The sequence below is a fragment of the Punica granatum genome, chromosome 2 (genome assembly GCF_007655135.1).
Source record: "Punica granatum isolate Tunisia-2019 chromosome 2, ASM765513v2, whole genome shotgun sequence".
NCBI lineage: Eukaryota > Viridiplantae > Streptophyta > Magnoliopsida > Myrtales > Lythraceae > Punica > Punica granatum.
Window position 1 is genome coordinate 154,603 of NC_045128.1, and position 18,546 is coordinate 173,148.

An 18,546-nucleotide genomic window follows, 5' to 3' on the forward strand; every position below is an offset into this window, starting at 1 on the left:
CTATTTCACTTCAAAATTTTGATCAACTCTTTAGAGGAAAGAGTGGGCTTGGTGGAGTCATGAAACATGAAAGAATGCTGATTGCTGTGAGCCTGCCCAAATTCACAGATGTACTGTAACTAAAAATACGTTTGGGTGTGTTCTGCTTGTCTCCACGTCTCATTCTCTTCGACTATTCATCTTTGGAAATATTCTAGTCACATAACAATAAGTGACATAACTCTTTAATATGGTCTGATCTCCCCCGATCACGATGTCTAACTTAACACCTAGACCTGCCTACTCATGCTCACTGTGCTTCTTGTTTTTCCAGAAGAAAATGGTAGCAGTTTGGTCCTCTAAGTGATGATTATCCTATACAGAGCAAAATTGGTCTTTTACTTTCCAAGGTGTTCAAGTTCAATAGCGCTTTTACTGAAAATGGTTGTTAATTGCTGAGCTTCCAGTATTCAACACAAGCCTTATTCCTGATTATCTAAGAAGAGGGATATCTTTATTTGAATGAACAAGAATTGATTTTTTTGCTCATGAAAGTATGTTACATATATATATATATGTTATATTTTTACTTACAGGTAAAATCTTACGATTCACGATTCGAATCGAGATTTACGATTTTACGACTCTCGACCGATTCTAGGTAGAATCGCGATTCTGACAACCTTGGCACTGATGGTATGTAAATGTAACTCGTTGTTCAAACAACTATTCAAAGTTCCTAAAGCTCCTTGTAAGGCTGGATGGAAAATCCGTTGTCGGACTTGACTAATTGCCCTATGAAAAGGGGGTATAAGTACAAAAAAAAAGACGGAAGCTATCCATGAAATTAAACAAGCTAAATTATATTAAGCGCTAAAAATTCAATTTCAACATTTTTCACCCTGATTGCTGGTTTGAATTGAAGGTTATGGAACTGATTGCTTGTTTGAATTGAACGTTATGGAAGGACGCGTTATAAAGGATTATGAGAATTTCCATACATACAAACAAGCCATAAGTTTAATCATCTGGGAAACCCTGGACCTCACAACCCATGGCATGAGACTGTAAGTCCCTGGGTCTACTTATCAACTATTATTTCCAAGTGCGATCGAGGGCACCGTGTCGAATTCCAAGCTTACGACTTCTCTTGAGTTACAATTATTATCATTCCAAACTTGCGACTTCTCTGAGTTACAATTATTATCGTTCCATCCCTTCTCATATGATGTCGAGAGAAGTACATATTCACTAAAGTTCTGGTAAATAGCAAGAATTCCAAATCCAAAGAACGACAAAAAACAAGATAGGAATCTGATCTGTACAAAGGAGGGAACCATATGCATCCCCACACTCGCACACAATGTTGGAACTGGTTACAGGTTAGCTTCTGCGGCTGATGCCAGAGGCCAGAAGAGTGCAGATTCTTCATAACTCATTTGCCGATGAGGGAAGGCTCTCTCTGAGCAAGATTTATGCAGCACAAATATGTCCCCATCCTCCTCAGCTTTTCAACCTGGACCCTTGAAATAGAGTTTCTTTGCTGTGACAAAATCATACAGTTCTGCTTTACTCCGAGCGATGTGAAATACAGCTTACTTGAATGCTTTCACTTTATAAGTTCAAAGCCGGGATCACCCACTTCCTTCTCTTGGTTGCTTCTGATCCTGTCCATCTGAGAAACCAGCAGCCCATGAACTCTCTCTTTCAGCTGCAGAGAGGAAATTTATGCAAGTTACTACATTGTGCAGATGGGGGAAAAGGAAAACTGACGGAGCTGATTTAGAAGGTAGTTTCAACACACCGAGGAAATCTATACATCTTTTAATTAAATTCAGATCTAGCCAAACATAGATTAGTAAAGTGTGACCTCATTGATCCCTTCTTCACTCTTTACGGACACACGAAGTGCTCCACTGGGTCCCATCTTCCTGTATTGTGCCATTTCATTATCATCTGCATCAACTTCCTCAGTGACGAAGGCTACAGGAGACCCTTGCATCAGATCAGACTTTGAAATGACATCAACCCAGGGATGATCGTCAAACCTTTCTTTAACATCCTTGTAAATCATATACTGAGGAATCGAGAATTAAAGGAAGAAGGCATAGTTAGCTAATCAACATTTCCAAGGGTGGCAAACAAGCATATGATCGTGAAAATCAATAAGTTCAAACTAACAGATGGTACTGCCAATGGTCCTCAGCAATTGATGTTGAATAGAGGCCTAAGGAATCATAACTCGGGATCATACAGGAACTGATTCTTCCCTTACATAATTTACTGTGTTAATTCCATGGTTCAGGCATACCCCATAGTAGATTCATGGTAAAACGCAAAGCACTTCTCAGGTCAGCAATCATCTCACTGGGGATAGACATGATGTCAATTAAGTTACCTTGTTACAATATAAGGGATAATTACAATCTCAATTCACTCACTGTTCAATCCAAGATTACTCATTGCATAATCTCAGCAATCACATATAAACAAATAGAAGGTGCATGGGTAATTTAACTTTAAAAATCTCCCACTCTTTCTCCACATTGACCTCCGTCTCACAACTTCTCTTGCTTAAAAAAAAGAAAAAAAGAAAAAACTATTTTCCTTACTCATTTTTTCTACTATATCAATTATAACGCAATGTCCATATCTGCTGAGCAGTGATTGAGGGTTAAAACAATCTACTAAATATTTTCACTCTTTGCTTTTTGACGTACATCAGCGCATAGAAGCTGTGCCGTCCAGTTAGGATCAGCGTTCAAAATGATTAAGCAGTCACAATCCACTTATACCTGATCAGAGGGAGAAGTTCCACATTCGCCAGTCACATCATGTACATATAATATAGCTGTAGGTAAATGCGAGAGTACAGCGAGCGTTAATTTCTCCAAATTATTCCTGTCTTCTGCTTTTTCCAAAAAAGAAAAAGAAGAATGTTGGAACAAGTAGAAAAGGTAAACACCCAAGTTAAGGGGGAGAAGGGCATAAGATTCACAGGTGTCTCAATCTCACCATCATGTCTCCTCAGAAGGCCAGGGGTGTCCGTCACCTGCAGTTGCAATTATTAGGAGAGAGAAAACAAAATCTGCAATATGATCAAGCTTTGAGGCTTGACACTCAGTGCAGCTCATATGAATGCAGAATGTGGTGGGGCTCACAGGCGTCTCCCCTCAATTTAGAAGAGTATCAAATATTAGTAGCAGCACTGCCATTCATTAGGAGCTTAACATAGCACCTAAACTGTTATGTCATTGTTCACAGAGAACAAGTGGATGGGTAATAATAATTGCATAGAAACCAAAGAAGGTGTTTAGATATCTTATGCGTTAACCTGAAAATGCTGGTAGCCTAAAGTGATATGGCCCATCAGAATTCCTCTTGTGGTGAAGGGATAGTTGCAGATCTGCCCTAGTAGAAGAAGGAAAGCAAGAGTTGCAAGAACAATAAGTAGTTGGAAGGAATAAGTAGTTGGAAGGAGGTGTTCAAACTAAGTGTCTCATGAATAGAAGGGTCTTAACCTCAGGCTTTCCTGTCGAAAGTATGCGAACCAAGGATGACTTCCCAACATTAGGGGCTCCAACAAGACAGAGTGTGGGCATTTCCAGGTCAACAACTGGCATTGCCCTCAAAGTCTGCAAGAATAGCATTTTCAGATCAGCACACTAGATGTGCTCCAGTTGTAATACTATCAAACAATCAGAAATATCAGCTTGAATAATAAGAGGCCAGAACACTTTTAAGCACTGGTTCCTACAGCATCACGTAAATAGGAGTTTGTCCTATGGAACCTCCAGTAACTGTCAATTACTGCCAGGGCAAACGATGTGAAACAATGAAGTAACTCAAAAGTATACTGATAAATAAATAAATGTTCAACGCTTCACTGCTATTCCTCTTATGCGGAACACTTGTCAAGCCGGTAGCACCACAAGGAGGTTCATACATCAGTTGGACACCAGAGGTCTCACATCATTGCTCACATTTCACAAAGACCAAGAACTTTTTCTTTTTTTAGTTATTTACTAACTTAGAATTTCCACAGCAAGAGGATATTTTGAAAGCAGAGATTCGATAAAGGCAAGAGATTATATTGATGGCGAAATTATAGGACACTGACAGTATAGCATGTCCTATGTGTGAGTGCATATGTGCAGGAATATGAGGCTTTGCCTCAGGGAAGGGTGGTTGTTTTCTGCATATGTGCTTGATGCTTGTGTAAGTGAGAGTATGAGAGAGACCTTGGCGATGTTCAATAGTTCATCAACAGCTTTGCCTTCATGACTGAAAATTTCTTCAAGGTTGCTCATCCCTTGACTCAACCTTTCCTCTGCTTCTCTCTTGGACGCTGACTGCACAATTTAACCACTGTAGTAAAATACACACACACACACACACACACACACACACACACCAGAAAATCAAGATCAACAGTAAAATATCACAGAATGTATTGCGTTAAAATATCAAAGCCTAAGACACTGACAGACGCTTCATTCTGGCGAATGAGGACATCAAAAGAGAGTAGCAGTATCTTTTTTTTTTCCCTGCTTTATAGTCCATATGTTTAGAGCTTTTAAAGTGGTTATAGGATAATCTGAAAATATGTACAGACTGGGGATCAACCTTTGCACAGTGAGAGGCATGTTCCTTGCCAAAAGAAATCACCTTCTTCCTCAAAGAATCTACTTTTCTCAAAACCTGTCAAGAAGCGATGTTAAATGAAAATAACAAGACCACTCCACTGCTCTAGAACCTCTTAACAGAACTAAACCCATCTCCAGAAGTATATATGCAATGAAAAAAGAACAGAGCTAAAGTAACTACTTTACCTCTATACTAAATATGTTTTGTAAACACCTATATGCTACACCTCTATTTCATAAACATCTATATGCTATGACAATAAACATAACTCCGCCTCTTCATGGTGGTCATCATTAGTGGACTCTGAGTTTACAGGGGAGGACCCTCAACCATCCCCCATCAATCATCACCAAAAGAGCATTTTGAGGGGACTGAGACTCTCCGTGCTTTGTTCATAGATGATTTATAATTGTAAAATTTGGAATTGTTAGGGAATGGAAAGAATATGCATGTGCTACTAGGTTGGCTTCACTCTATCTCTTGCATCTGGGGCTCTGTTGGAAGGAGAGGGTTTGGAGGGGAGGCCTCATAGATTTTCTTCACTCAAGCACCTCCTCAGTCTTCCTCGATGGGAGTTGCATGTACTATTCAAAAGAGCATTTCCTTTGTATGCCAGCCAAGACTCCATTTTTTCCCAGAATGATTTTATCTTGTCACGGTTCTTCAATTAGTTCCCAGACTTTATTACCTTTGAGGTTATATATTAATTATCAGAAGTTATCAGACACAAAAACACTTCTAGTTAAAGAAATGAGTGAATTTTAACTCCAGACAGACAAAATATGATACGGGAAAGAGGGAGAGAAGAAACAAGAGATCCTACTCGACTGGATTTAGTAGGTAGCTAGTAGTTATGGTTAGACATGATTTACCTCTTCGTAATTACCATCCCCTATAGTCAGTTCAACAAGTGCCCTTTCATAAGGGTGCAGATAGCGTTTCTTCGGAAAATTATCGATGTAACCTCTCAAAGGTGCTGCCAATTCCTAAGATGGAAGAATGACCAAAGATGTCAACACCAGCAGGGCGATGCGATAGATAATTGCTTGACTAACCAAAAGGGGGGACAAAAGAGAAACTCCCATCAACAATTGTGAAGATACATATACAAAGCATCTCACTTTCATAAGTGCATCAAGTTGCTTTGCACCTCTGTTTCTCTCTCTTTTGGCAATATTTGCAATTCCTATAAAACATATAAGTTGAGCGCAATTACTCATTTATCAATTTTGAGCCGCAAGATCTGACAGATTCCAAGATAATCTTGAGGCAAACTAAAAGATTGAATAGTCATGCAGCACATAGTTACTAACATGAAAAGGATGCTTATTGTTACCTTTAGTGGGTGAGACTCGCTTCGCTTTCCTTAGCGATGAGTGAAGAATATCAACTGATGGCATTACCATGGGTAGTTTTTGAAACGCACCAAGATTTTCAAGTTTTCTCATGGGCTTTTCCTAAAATTTTAGGCACAGTTCAACTCAGCTGTCAAGAGAAGCATACTAATAATTGTAATAAAAATTGAACAAAGGAAAGGATAGGCTGACATTAGTTTTGAGAAATCAAGCAAAATCTTGCATACAATACAGATGAACCTAGCAACTAATATTACTTGAGAGCCGCAAAAGGCTCAGATTCAAACGTGCGCCATAAGTCTGTGGGCACAGCCTCCTCTACCACAGCCAAAACCTTCCCCTCTCTAACCTATCTAAAATCCTCCCCTCCAAGTCCAAGCCCCTTAAATGAAACTGAAAGATATCAACATTCTGTTTGGTTTCAAAGTTAAAATCACAAAAATTTTAATTTTAACTTTAACTCCACATACTACACAACAAAAATACAATAAAAATATACATTTCCAAAGTCAAAAATTTTATCTTTTAACTTTAACTCAACACACTACACAATAAAAACACACGCTTCCCAAGTCAAATTTATAATCACATCTCATTTGTCCATTTCCACAATCAAAATCAAAGTTACATTTTACTCCGAAACCAAACGGACCAAAGTCGTCCTCTTCCTATAAAGATGGAACTTTTATTATGAATTGGTACAGCCAGAGAGAGGAATCGCTGGTTGGGGTGCGGGGCTCTGCATGAGTTTCAATCTAAAGAAGGAAAGAAACAAGCGAGGCGATGGAGCTGTAACCTTGGGCGTGCTATCTTGTTTGGGTTGAGCAGTTGGGACGTAACTTCCCTTCACTATTTCATACGTGCTTGTTTGAATGCTCTTCCGAAAGAATATGCTGGAATTGATATGGGTGCCGAGGCCTGCTAGAACAAGCAGCTCGAACATGTTTCTCTATAAGCCGCGGGAAATGGAGAACGGCAATGAGTGGGAAAGGACCCTCTTTTTTTTTTTTTCCCTGGAGAGGCGGCAAAAGGAAAATGATAGATAGGAAAAGAAAGAACCTTTGGAGCTTCTCCGGAGAAATTTTGAGGAAGGAAGCTGCCATTGTTGCAAGAGGCTATAGACGACTGTCATTCTCGCTCCAATCCAATCCAACCCAACCAAAGAAGAAGAAGAAGAAGATAGAATTGGCTTGAGTTGTTGATAGTGTCCCCAAAGGTCTCCTAGTCCTGACTATAAGCTCAGCTCAGTCTCCGATAAGAGTGACCTTCGATGATCGTCTTGCGCCGCCTGCCTCTGCGCTTTTCTCTCTGTCTGTCTTGCCTTTTGGCCTTGGACTCCGTTGCTCCGTTTTGTTTCTATCTGAATTGGATAGCCGCCGATTCGATTTGACTCCTCTCACCAAAAAAAAGACTGGGGCCACTTCTGAAACAAGAAAATAGTTTTGGGGGTAATATCGTAAATTTGAAGCGACTGAGCCTTCAGGAGGAGGAGGACGGGACGGGAGAGCAGGAAAGGAAAGAGAATCCCTTCCCTTCCCTTCCCTTCCACTCCACTTTCCTTCCGAACGAGAGAACAAAGCCGTCTCCACCCTCGACTGCGTGCGTGCCTGCCTGTGCATGCACGTCAAAATATATCGAAGGAGGGGAAGCGGAGTGCCCACAACTGAATCAAGGCGGTAGTCTCCTCACGCTTTTCACCTCGGAGTTTCCAATATCCAGTGGAGGACAGCAATGGCGGCAGCAGAAGCGTCCATTTTTTCGGGTTCTGGCGATAACTCTGTGTGGACCGATGTATCCCCTCTTCTCCAAGCTGCCTGCAACGGTCCGTTCTCTATGCCCTTCTTCCCAATGTTAGAGGCAGGAACAACGAGAACTGATATGCAAACATTGGTGATATATAGGTCTGCTCATTTTCAGCTTTCGTTTTCTCTGGATGCAGGTCTTCAAGATGGCGAACTCATCCATGGAGATAACTTCAATCTCTATGCTGCCATGTCTGCTCTAGAGGTGCTTCTTCCCCTTCGATTCTGGATGATTTCTTTGATTTTCGCTTCATGAGCAGTCTTCACTCATCTACATAGATTATACTGTTTTTAAAAGTATAATTTGTTTCGGATTCTTCAAAGCCAACAAAACTTAGAACCTCAACAAGAATATCTTTCCTCGGAAGAAATTGCTTTTCCTTTTTCTTTTCCCCGATGATTCCGTACCCGTTGTAGCTTCTGGAAGATCGACACTTATCACTTTGTCATGCCTAGCAGATAATGGACCCTAAGATGGACTCAGGTATGATTGGCAGATATTATTCAGTCGATGAAGCCATTGATGGGGGCGCTGCTCCAATTCCTATAAGCTTTGATAGAACTGTTGATGTCCAGTGCACAATTGACATCATGGACCATCTCCTGGCATGCGAGGTAATCAAGTATAGCTTTGTCCATCTGGGTTTTCCCATGATTTGTCCCTGTGGTTGTTAGAAGGATTTTCTCGATCCCTGTTCTACATGGCCAGGAACATTCAAAGGAGTAAATTTTGAGTTATTCCAAAGGCGATGATGTCGTCTTCTGTGACTATATCTAACTGTGAAACGGTGTGACTACTATTGGTTTTAATTTGGACAATATTTATTCGTTAGCAAAGGTTGGTAATTAGAGTGTGTTCTCTTAATTTCACTATTTGCGGTGTTACATGTGGTGACTGCTGAAGCATTTTGCTTCGTAAGTTATTGGACAGACATGTTTATCTAATGCTCTAGTTGTTTTGAAGAATTTATTGTCCCAGGTAAAAAAAAAAAGGAGTATTTATAAATGGCACATCTTTATAGAAGATAATTCATTTTCCTCTGTCAGATCGTGTAATCAAAATGTATTGCTTTCTTGTTTGAGTTTGGACACCAATACCATAACCATTCCCTCCACTTCCGTGTTGCTATTGCCATGACTGCCACCCTTTTGCTGCCTCATGCAATGTAATGGCCACTGGAACTCCCGCACTAGAGCTCCAGGCAAGTTTAGCAAGTGACCTCAACAAAATCCTGCCTAAGCTCTGACTGGCATTGGTGGCCTTACCTGAGATCCTACCAGCACTAGCTTTGGCTGCCAGAGGGGTGTGGGCCTTGGCTGACGCAATAGGATGAGTCTCTGGAAAGTGGAAAATGACTTTTCGAAATGAAAGAAGTCATTTTCCTGAATTTATATGTCACTTCACTAGTTGAGAAAGGAAATGATCCTGTTGACATTCCAGTTCTCGAATCTGTTCATGGTAGGCTACATGGCACAAGGGGCATTCGCTGGCACAAACTGTCTTCTCTTGCATATATCTTTTGAGGCCTGAAAGGACTACTTCACATGCCTTGCTGCATTCTTATAGCAGCGTCATACGTGCAACCTGCAAGGCTGTTATCTCAGTTGTCTCAGATGCAAGAACGCATGAAGTAAAGTATTCCAGCAACTCTTTCTGCCTCTATTTATGTGCGGCTGAAATTGTTGATCTTAATTTCTTAGGCTAGCAGTTTCTTTAAGATTTTCTAACTCCTTTTCTTTCATCAGTCAAAGGCACAAAAAAGAAAAACTTTTCTATTAAAAGTTGATCCTCATGCTAGTTTTTTTCCACTAGTATGATTTTGTATAGTTCACAATGTTTCTGCCAAGATATGTTTCTAACCCATTGGTAGTTCATTTCTTTTTGCTAGGAAGAAGATCTTTTCACTATGATGTATGGTTTGAATTTGAACGGTGAAGATGAAAAGTGCCTGTCAATTTTAAATGCCGTTGAAGAAACAATTTCTCGGCAGTTGCGTGCTTGTAGAGCTCTGTCAGCACGAAGAAAAGTCTTAGAAGGTAAAAGTCTGATTACTTAGTTATTATCAGCATTTAGTATTGAGCTCCGTCGTCATGTTAGATGAGCAGAAGTGTCAACCAACTAGAGCAATGGGCATGTAGAAAGTCTAGATAGGATAATTTGAAATAAGCTTAATTAGATGCTTTTTTTTTGTGCAATTAGTTAGTGACCTCATTAAGATGATATTCATTTTACTTTATCAAGCAGGTGATGGCCTTATGACGTGTACTTGTTAATCAGCTTCAGCTTCAATCATTATGATATTTTTGCATATTTTAGCGAGAGCTAAAGTATATGGAGTTACTTAAGATGATATGTCTGTCACTGTCCAGAACACAGTATGGAATAAGTCTGCAAAGTATATTTTCCGTCGTCAACCTATGGGCTCCTCCCCCCCCAAGCCTTTTACTTTTGCTTTTGTCTGTCTCAACCTTAACTGTACGAAGAACTGTTGCTTTATTCCTCCTGTTCAGATTTAAATGACTCCATTCAAGAACTGATTTCAAGTTATTTTTTCTAATAATTTGCATTGTGAAATTTTTATTTGAGAAGAAAACAATTAAAAGATGGAAAGGAGGGGATGCTAGATGGTGGTCATCGAGGCCCACAGTTGACAGTGGTCAAACTTGCCTACTGCACAGGAAGGCCACTAACAACCTTTCTCGAGCTGCCTTCGAGTTAGAGAAAGGGATCTGGGAGAGGGAGAAAGGGGGAGAAAGAGACTTTTAGAGAGAGAACAAGAAAGGGATACCACTTCTTCTGATTCGGCCAACGAACTGCTCTATGTTATGTCTCTGTAATTTTTTAACTATCTGTGGGCAAGTCGTCTTGTGAGATCTTGATTTGTTCATTGAAGGTCAAAACAAAAACAACAAATATAACTGAACCTTGAATCTTTGTCCATCATTGGTGCAAAGCTTCCTTTCGCTCCCCATCCCCCTTTGTAGCTCCCTTTCTGTTCCTCAAAGCCAGCTTGATGGCGGCTGTAAATGGCCTGTTAGTCATGTCTGAGTTCTGACCACTGTCAAGCATTGACTCCGATGACCATTGTTGAGCACTGCTTGTCCGTCCCTTTTCGGTTTTTTTCCCTTTTTTTAACCTCTCCACTTCGTTTGCAGTATTTCAAACAGTATTTGTTAAGGAAGGACTGACACGACCGTTCTTCATAACACAAGGACTAAATCAATTAAGCCAAAGGTAAAAGACAGGAAAAAGTGACCATAGATTGAGGATGAAAAGTATAATTTTCCCAGTAAGATATAGCTGAAGGATACATGTCAGCTGCTGTGTCCTTATATGGGTGAACAATGTTCAGGGTGGTAGCAATGTGCTTTGATGACTTATTTCATTAGTGGATCGGATCAGAATTGATTGTACTTACTTTTTTAGTACTACATTTTGTTGTCATGGCATCTCTGATAAAATAATTGCCTTGCTGATGTTTTAAGTTCTCTAATGCAGATATAGAGCCATTACAAAATAATCCTATGTTGGAAGAAGGCTATTGTCGAGCTATCCTTGCCCGTTTGCGCTTTCGTAAGGTCTTACCCTGTGTTTGTTTATCTTAGAATCTGTTCTTACCAGCTTTTTTTTTATTTTACTTCCATGGGTTGTCTTAATACATTTTCTTATCTAATTAATTTGCAAATGCTTTTTCTACCAAAAATGATGTTATTCTAACCTTATGTAACTTTACAAGCAGATATGTAGTTTTTTTTTTTTGCTAACCCGGGGTATCCGGGCTTCGCCCGACTAATCCCCGAGGCTCTGTGAACCCCCGGCGGCGCACGGAGCGGGTAATCACGCCAAAGGCGCTCCGGTGGCCCCAAAGGGATTCGAACCGGGTCTCGGTGCAAACTTGTGTGCACATTAACCACTAGGCCAAATCCCTTGGGGTTACAAGCAGATATATAGTTACATAATAATGCTAAGTTCCTTGCATTGTGTTGCTTCAACATATTCACTCATTTTTCTTATTTTGGTATTGCTATTATAAATGTAGCTGCCTCTTCCGTGACTTGTTTAGGAACTAATGACTAAAATTTTATGGTAAATAGTCCTCTACTTGTTATGACCTGACTCAATTTGTGTGAAGATTTTTTGTCTTTATACACTTTGAATTTTGCAGTTTCTATTGTTCAACGGTGAATCTTATATTTACTTGGCTTTTCTTCAGCATTTCTACCACGTTCTTATGTGTCTAAAGAGACCTCAGGGAAGAGGTCTGCAGTTGGCGAGGAAACACGTTGCATCTTGCATATCTGAGCTGAAAGCAATACGCGAATTATCAGGACAGCATACTGCTTGTGGAGGTCAGACTATCTCAGAAGATAGAACGACTGCTTCTGGCCGTCAACCTGTTGGCTTTGATGCTAGTTTAAATGCTAGATTATCTGCACCTACTCCACCACGTTCTATCAAGATTCTCAGTTGGAGCGAGGTCAGAATGCAAAATACTCCGTTAATATACTTTACAGCATCATTTAACATTTTTGCCCTATCTTTGGCTAGGCTATTGAATATTTTCTCAAACTTCTTCAAGATCTGGACATTATTAGTTCCTGTTCATTGGAGAATTCGCTGGATTGTGTATTACATTTTGTGGTTCAGTTTCAGAAGTCTCAGCCTGACTTGGTTGCAAGAGCTCATCTCCAGGTTGCGCCTATCCCTTTTCTTTTGGGTGGTCTTTTTTAAATATATGCAAGAATATTTCACGTCTACATAATTATAAATATATATGCATTATATATATTAAAACTGGAGTTGAATTGACTCTTTATTTACATTATTTAAGTCAAATGAATTTTACCACGTTATATTCTTGTTGCATTCAATGTGCATTCACCTATTTGCCCGTATATTATTTGTATGACATAGTCTGAGCTTTCTAGGAAAGAGAAGGCTATCTTTGGTAATTGAGAAAGAGTTTCTCAATATGTATGACATAGTCTGACCTTATGAGATAATGTGACATTCTGACTTTGAAGCTATTAGCTACTAGTAAGGTGTAGATCAAGAAGATAATTTATCTTTTTAAAGATATGAAAGCAAATGCCTAATCAAAACTATTATGCTCCGTTTGGTTTCGCAGTTAAAATCACAAAAATTTTAACTTTAACTCAACACACTACACAATCATTTGTTCTTTTTCACAATCAAAATCAAAGTTACTTTAACTATGAAACCAAACGCACCATTATTGTCTCAAAAGTTTGAAAAATAGTAGTTTTGGTATTGTATGAGTACTTGTGCAACTTCCTGAAATATTTTGTAGCTGCTCATCATATTTGTGTCCTATATTAACTGAAAGTATCTACTATCACTTTGTATTTAAGCAAATGAAGGGAAGGGTAGTCATTCCAAGTCTTTCATTTGGCCTTCATTTAAGGAGGGGGAAGGAATGGAGGGATTCATAATCCATCCATTTCCCTAGGAATGTTGAGTTTTTAGTAACCCAAATTTGGGAAAAATTTGGAGGGGAGGTGACCAATGACATGACAAGAGAGTAAATTTGCTACATTCCCCTCCCTTTTGAGTTTTTTTTTTTTTTTAATTACTATCCAAACAATAGAAATCAGATGTTCAGTATTCCTCGCCTCCCTTACCCTTACCTCCGTACCCCCAACAAAACCACCCACAGACCCACCCCCAAACCATCTCATGAACGAATTGTATCCAAACACGAAGTGTGAAAATTTCGGTTGTTCCATTTGTGATGCTTTATTCATAATGACTATTTAGCTTCACCAACAGCGTCTTCTGCTTCAAGATGGGAAACTATTTGGGCGGGAAGCTATTTTTTCTGTCATTAGTAAAGCCGCAACATTGCCTGAAGTTGTAAAGAACCACGATATTGAAAAGATGGAATGCGTTATTCAATTAGGACAGGTAGACAGCTATTCCTCTAAGTCACTGTTCAGTTGTTGGAGTAGTTGTTTTGTCTCATGATTTTTGCTGCTCTTATTGCAGTTAGTCATAAACTTGCTAAGAATTCTTTGTGCAAATTCTGCATGGCAAAGGCGAAAGCTTGGGAAAATCCTACAAGATTGGCGTGTCACCTATATTCAGGTTCTCACCACTGCATTATAATATTTGCCTGTTTAAAGTCAGTTGTTTTGATCTATTTTCTCCTCTATGATCTATCAAGATTCACATGTTTATTACAAGTGCTTGTTTGCTTATTTTATATATATATATATATATATATATGTCTAAAGAAGCTTTTTGGGGGGTTGGGGGGTCGTGGGGGTGGGGGGATTGTCTTTTCCCCATTCTCATTTCTCATGGAGGAGAAAAGTGGAGGTTGAGCTCTTGCATTTCTGGTTAGAACTAGGGATACGATACTAAGTACATATCATTTTCATTCCAATGGTCCATAAGTGATTATCTGGTGAGGAAAATACTCAATCATACTAGATGGTCTTGACAGTTTTAACAATTGTTAAATCTGCAGCTTCGTTGATCATCATTTTCTATTAGTTAAGGGTTCAGTTGTGTCAAGAAGTACCAAAAGGGTGCACACTTGTACTGAAATGGTTATAGAAAATATTTTAAGTAGAATATCAAGAATAATTGGTATGAAAGTCAATCAATCTAATAACCTATGAATACTGTTGGGCCACAACATACTTTGATCTTAGTGACCAATAGCCCAATTCTTTTTTTATTTTTTTATTTTGTATATATGCGAGTGATTGATTGAATGAGAACTTCTGAAAGTTGTCCCCCAATTGATTCAACGCATGGCAAGTATCATGCTAATGTTGGATATAATAATCTAGTTTTGTGGTTTTTACCAATAAAAGAAAGTTCTGTGGTGTGCCACTCTTGGCATTGGTGACTCTGTCGCATTTAAATCTGTTAGTTAACTGAATTACTCATTTCTCATTGAGCAGTTAGAACTGGCTCTTAGAAGCAAGTTTGGAGAACCTTCTGGCACTCCGAGTGGCGAGGTATGTGCTAAGGCTCTTTAAAGGGCTCTTTCTAGTAAATTTCTGGATTAGTGAGTGTTCTGTGTTGTCTAATGAGATATGATTTTGAAAAGAAATTGTGGTCTTTCACAAGGGAAAAAAAGAAAATAAAATAAAATTGTGGTATACACTCAACCACTCTGTGATTCTTGAAAATTTTGCCACTTTGATAAAATTAAATTGCTCTCATGGAAATAATGTTTCTTTCAAAGGAGACAGTCTTTCAAGAGAGCATTTCTCTATCTGTGAATATCGTCTTTCCTATCGGAATCAGACTTGGATATAAATAAGAGCTTAAGCCTGTCTACCAGACAATAAAGTGCTTCTGCTTGGTATCTGTATGTGTGTCTATGTATGAAAACTCACACTGATTGTCAATGCCCCAGTACTTCTTTGGGTGCTTGGCACAAGTTTTCAGCAGTTTTCTTGCTTTTAATGGAAAACTCTGATTTGAATGCATTGCTACACTAATTCTCAATCCAAATGCATGCTCACAGAACATATGCATGAATATTCTGAAACAACTCCTCGTCTGGGTGGAAGAGAAAGTGTATTGGATAGCTTCTCGTTTTCTGATGTTGGGCTTTGAGTTGGAGCTCTATTCCACTAGTGAATATGGCATGGTGTACTGGTATATCTATGTTGTCTCTGTCAAGCTTGTGGAGAAACTGCATCATAGGATATCCATCAGTAACAGAGGTAAGCGAGGTTTGTCTCTCACTTTCTTGGTCTGACTTGTTCGTGAGGAAGTGTCGGGTCTTTGTCTTCTATAATATACTTGGTCAGAAGAATTAACTGGCTGCTATGATTATTGTCACTCTCAGTGGAAAGGAAAACTAAACGACTGAAAGTTGGTATCATTATATAATAAGCAGAAGTATCAAAACTTAGAAGAATTTTGAGAGACTGAAACACGATTCTCTTGTTTAATTGGTCTGTGAATTTTTCCTCCTCCCACTGTCACCACCTGCACAATAGACTAGCACATAGTGACAATTCAAATGAATATTCTTAAGCTGCAGAATGCTTTTGTGCTTCTGAAACATGTTAGTATTCGGACAAATGAGATTAGAGGAGTCTAGAAAATAAATTACAAAACGCATGCAGTTCAGATATGCATACCTGGGTTTACATAATCTCAGTTGTGGTGCAAGCTTCGGTATCTTTTAGCATAATAGTCCTGAGGTACTCTGTCTACTTTATGGATTACTGAATAAACTGACTGTAGTTGAATGTGGATGATGTGCTTCTGTTCACCAGTTAAATGTAGGGGTAAGAAGAAAAGGGTCCCTGGGAAGGATGCGACTAGGGATATTCAGTTCTCACCAACAGTCTTGTTCCTTCAGTCGCACATATGTCTTGCTGAAGGACTCACAATGGTATAGTTGCCACCTTCTCATCTCATGTAAATGCAACTTAACTTTTAGGGCACACTTTCAAAATTTACATGCTTCTGATGGAATTATAATCTCTCTCTCTCTCTCTCTCTGTTCTTCACTATACTGATGGAATTCTATTCGTTTTGATAATTTGAAAATTGATCTCTTGACTGTTCAAGTTAAAAAAAGAAAAATGGAGAGCTTTTCAACTTTAGAGAATTTTGATGGTCAAGTGATGTAGTTTATCCGAGCAGATGCTTGCTGCCTTGAGGAATGAGAAGATGATCTTGGAGAGCCCAACCCCTTTCAATAGCGATCAAGAGGTAAGAGCTTGCTTTCGTAGAACTACAATTATTTTGCCTGCGATTCTCGAGCTCCCCTCCCATTTTATAAAGTGCAATGCGGTAAGTAGTCGGGAGTTAAGCTTGAATGTGTTCTAACAGAGAAAGGTTGAGATGAGCTGCTTGCTCTAGGTGCACATATCGTATGAAAATCAGCAGTTCTGTATGTTTTACTGATGCTTTCTTTGTTGTTTTCTGGCCTTGCCTCAGCGATTCTTTCAGCACTTTGAGCTTCTGCAGAAAGCTGGGATTCCTGATCACAACTCTTATCAATCGTTTGAAGGATCAACTAAGAATGCGTCCTTATCTGTGAGTATAGAAACATTATTGGATTTGATTATTTTCCCCTCCTTTTTAGTATAAGAAGTGAAGATGGAGTGAGTTCCTTTTCCCAATGATGCACCATAGATGCTCGCGATGTACAATCATTTCAAGGATGCACAGAGGATAGCAAAGGAGGTGAAGAGTAGTTTCTCAGATGACCCCGAGAGACTATCTGAGCTCCGAAGGATAGAACAGGTTGCTGAGCATAACAGTGTGGCCCTGAGCTTGCTTTGCCGTGTGGGGGATGCTCTTGACTCATCGTTGAAGCTGTCTTTTGAGTTCAGCCACCATCCGCATTTTGCCACAGCTGTCGTTAGGCGGTCTTGATGAAAGATGGCCTTCCAGTTCAGAAACTTCACTTTGAATGGCAAAGATTGATTTCCATGTCCAGGCAGGAGAATACCACCTGTAACCTCTTTGATTTGTTAACTTGTATTCTTAATTATGGGGAAGCATTGGCCATAGGCTATAGTACGTAGGAATAGAAAGAATTCTTTTTCTTTTATTTGATTGTAAACTGTTATATCGTTTTTCCTTATAAAATGAGAAATTAGTCTCTTGATTATTAAAGACTTACGACCATTCATCAAGATCACTGTTGATAGTATATGATATGTCACTACTGCATTGATCATATTCATGGAATATGATGAAGTTTCAATATATTTTGGTGGTGAAATGGTAAACATGCAAATCTCGTGCTCTTAATTCCTTTTAGTTTCGTTCTTGCGAATGTACTTTCCAGGCGAGATACCTAACGCATAGTCTGAGGGCATAATCAATTACCAAATTGGGCTCTGATTTCGCTGTAGTTTTCATGTATATTCACTGGGTTGAGCAGTACACAATTCCTTGTATAGATGGATGGATCGCTAGTGGCACAGGTGTATAAATGAACTACAAATGAAGGATCTGACTGATACCATTATTTGCATTTATCTGTTCTTTGAAGTTGGAGCCTGTGCATGTCAAATAGTAAATCGTCAGCAGCCCTTCAAATGATTTTGTCTTATTAACATATGCTAGATGATGACCCACACTATGCGCGGAATACTAAAGTGAAAGGATGGAAAAGTTATAAAAATTCATTTATAATTACAAATATTGAAAAGTTAATCGAAAAGAAAAAAATTCTAAAATCAGAATGGAAAAAGTGAAAGGAACCCCTCCCCATTTAAGGTCATCAGTGGCATGTATGTTCGTCGATGACTTTGGAGGGGAGAGGTGGCTTCCCGCAAGGCCCTCTCCTCCGCAATCGGGAGATCCTAGTTCCATTCGAGTTGGGATCTCTCGATTAGGGAGGAGGGGGTCTTGCTGGTGGCAACCTCTCCCCCTTCAAGGTCGATGGCGAAAGTGTAGGCTGTTGTCGACCTCCTAAGGGAAAGGGGGAGGGACAGCCATTGGTGAGACCCCCTCTTTTCGTAATCTGGGAGATGTTAGTTTGCTGCCCTTCCCCCTTCCCTTTCCAAGGTTGTCGCAAAAGTGACCTCGGAGGAGAAAGGGTGACCACTGACGAGCCCTCTTATAATTCGCTCTCTTTTTGCATCCTATTTTGGGTATTTTATTTTTACTTTTAAACATTTTTAATATTAAAAAATTAATTCATATTTAAATGAAATGCTATATCAGCATATATTAAAAATTTAATTATATATATATATATATATATATATATATATATAATAACAAGTCCCGAGCTAGATCTCACGCT

The 18,546-nt window shown here is 39.3% G+C and overlaps 2 protein-coding genes across 10 annotated transcripts; one reads left to right on the top strand and one right to left on the bottom strand.

Annotated features, from left to right (window-relative positions):
- Positions 1 to 1,124: 1,124 nt before the first annotated feature.
- Positions 1,125 to 7,316, bottom strand: LOC116197020 (nucleolar GTP-binding protein 1). Of its 6 annotated transcripts, none has more exons than XM_031527013.1 (14): positions 7,041 to 7,316; positions 6,778 to 6,902; positions 5,963 to 6,083; positions 5,748 to 5,812; positions 5,499 to 5,612; positions 4,606 to 4,680; positions 4,221 to 4,331; positions 3,501 to 3,614; positions 3,314 to 3,385; positions 2,995 to 3,031; positions 2,775 to 2,887; positions 1,850 to 2,056; positions 1,579 to 1,690; positions 1,125 to 1,495 (listed from the first exon to the last, which is right to left on the bottom strand). In XM_031527013.1, the coding sequence occupies exons 1-13, from the start codon at positions 7,111 to 7,113 to the stop codon at positions 1,589 to 1,591; spliced, it is 1,329 nt and encodes a 442-aa protein (XP_031382873.1). In that variant the 5' UTR covers positions 7,114 to 7,316; the 3' UTR covers positions 1,125 to 1,495; positions 1,579 to 1,588. The 6 variants fall into 6 exon arrangements, with proteins under 6 accessions (XP_031382873.1, XP_031382872.1, XP_031382871.1 ...); XM_031527012.1 differs by having other exon boundaries at positions 1,125 to 1,502; XM_031527011.1 differs by having other exon boundaries at positions 1,125 to 1,522.
- A 182-nt stretch (positions 7,317 to 7,498) lies between these two features.
- Positions 7,499 to 17,411, top strand: LOC116197018 (N-alpha-acetyltransferase 35, NatC auxiliary subunit). Of its 4 annotated transcripts, none has more exons than XM_031527006.1 (16): positions 7,499 to 7,803; positions 7,921 to 7,988; positions 8,243 to 8,398; positions 9,247 to 9,414; positions 9,673 to 9,820; positions 11,283 to 11,362; positions 11,998 to 12,261; positions 12,333 to 12,476; positions 13,575 to 13,709; positions 13,791 to 13,889; positions 14,717 to 14,773; positions 15,289 to 15,499; positions 16,052 to 16,170; positions 16,425 to 16,493; positions 16,722 to 16,820; positions 16,920 to 17,411. In XM_031527006.1, the coding sequence occupies exons 1-16, from the start codon at positions 7,713 to 7,715 to the stop codon at positions 17,160 to 17,162; spliced, it is 2,151 nt and encodes a 716-aa protein (XP_031382866.1). In that variant the 5' UTR covers positions 7,499 to 7,712; the 3' UTR covers positions 17,163 to 17,411. The 4 variants fall into 4 exon arrangements, with proteins under 4 accessions (XP_031382866.1, XP_031382868.1, XP_031382867.1 ...); XM_031527008.1 differs by having other exon boundaries at positions 12,432 to 12,476; XM_031527007.1 differs by having other exon boundaries at positions 7,500 to 7,803; positions 15,289 to 15,490.
- The last annotated feature ends 1,135 nt before the right edge of the window (positions 17,412 to 18,546 follow it).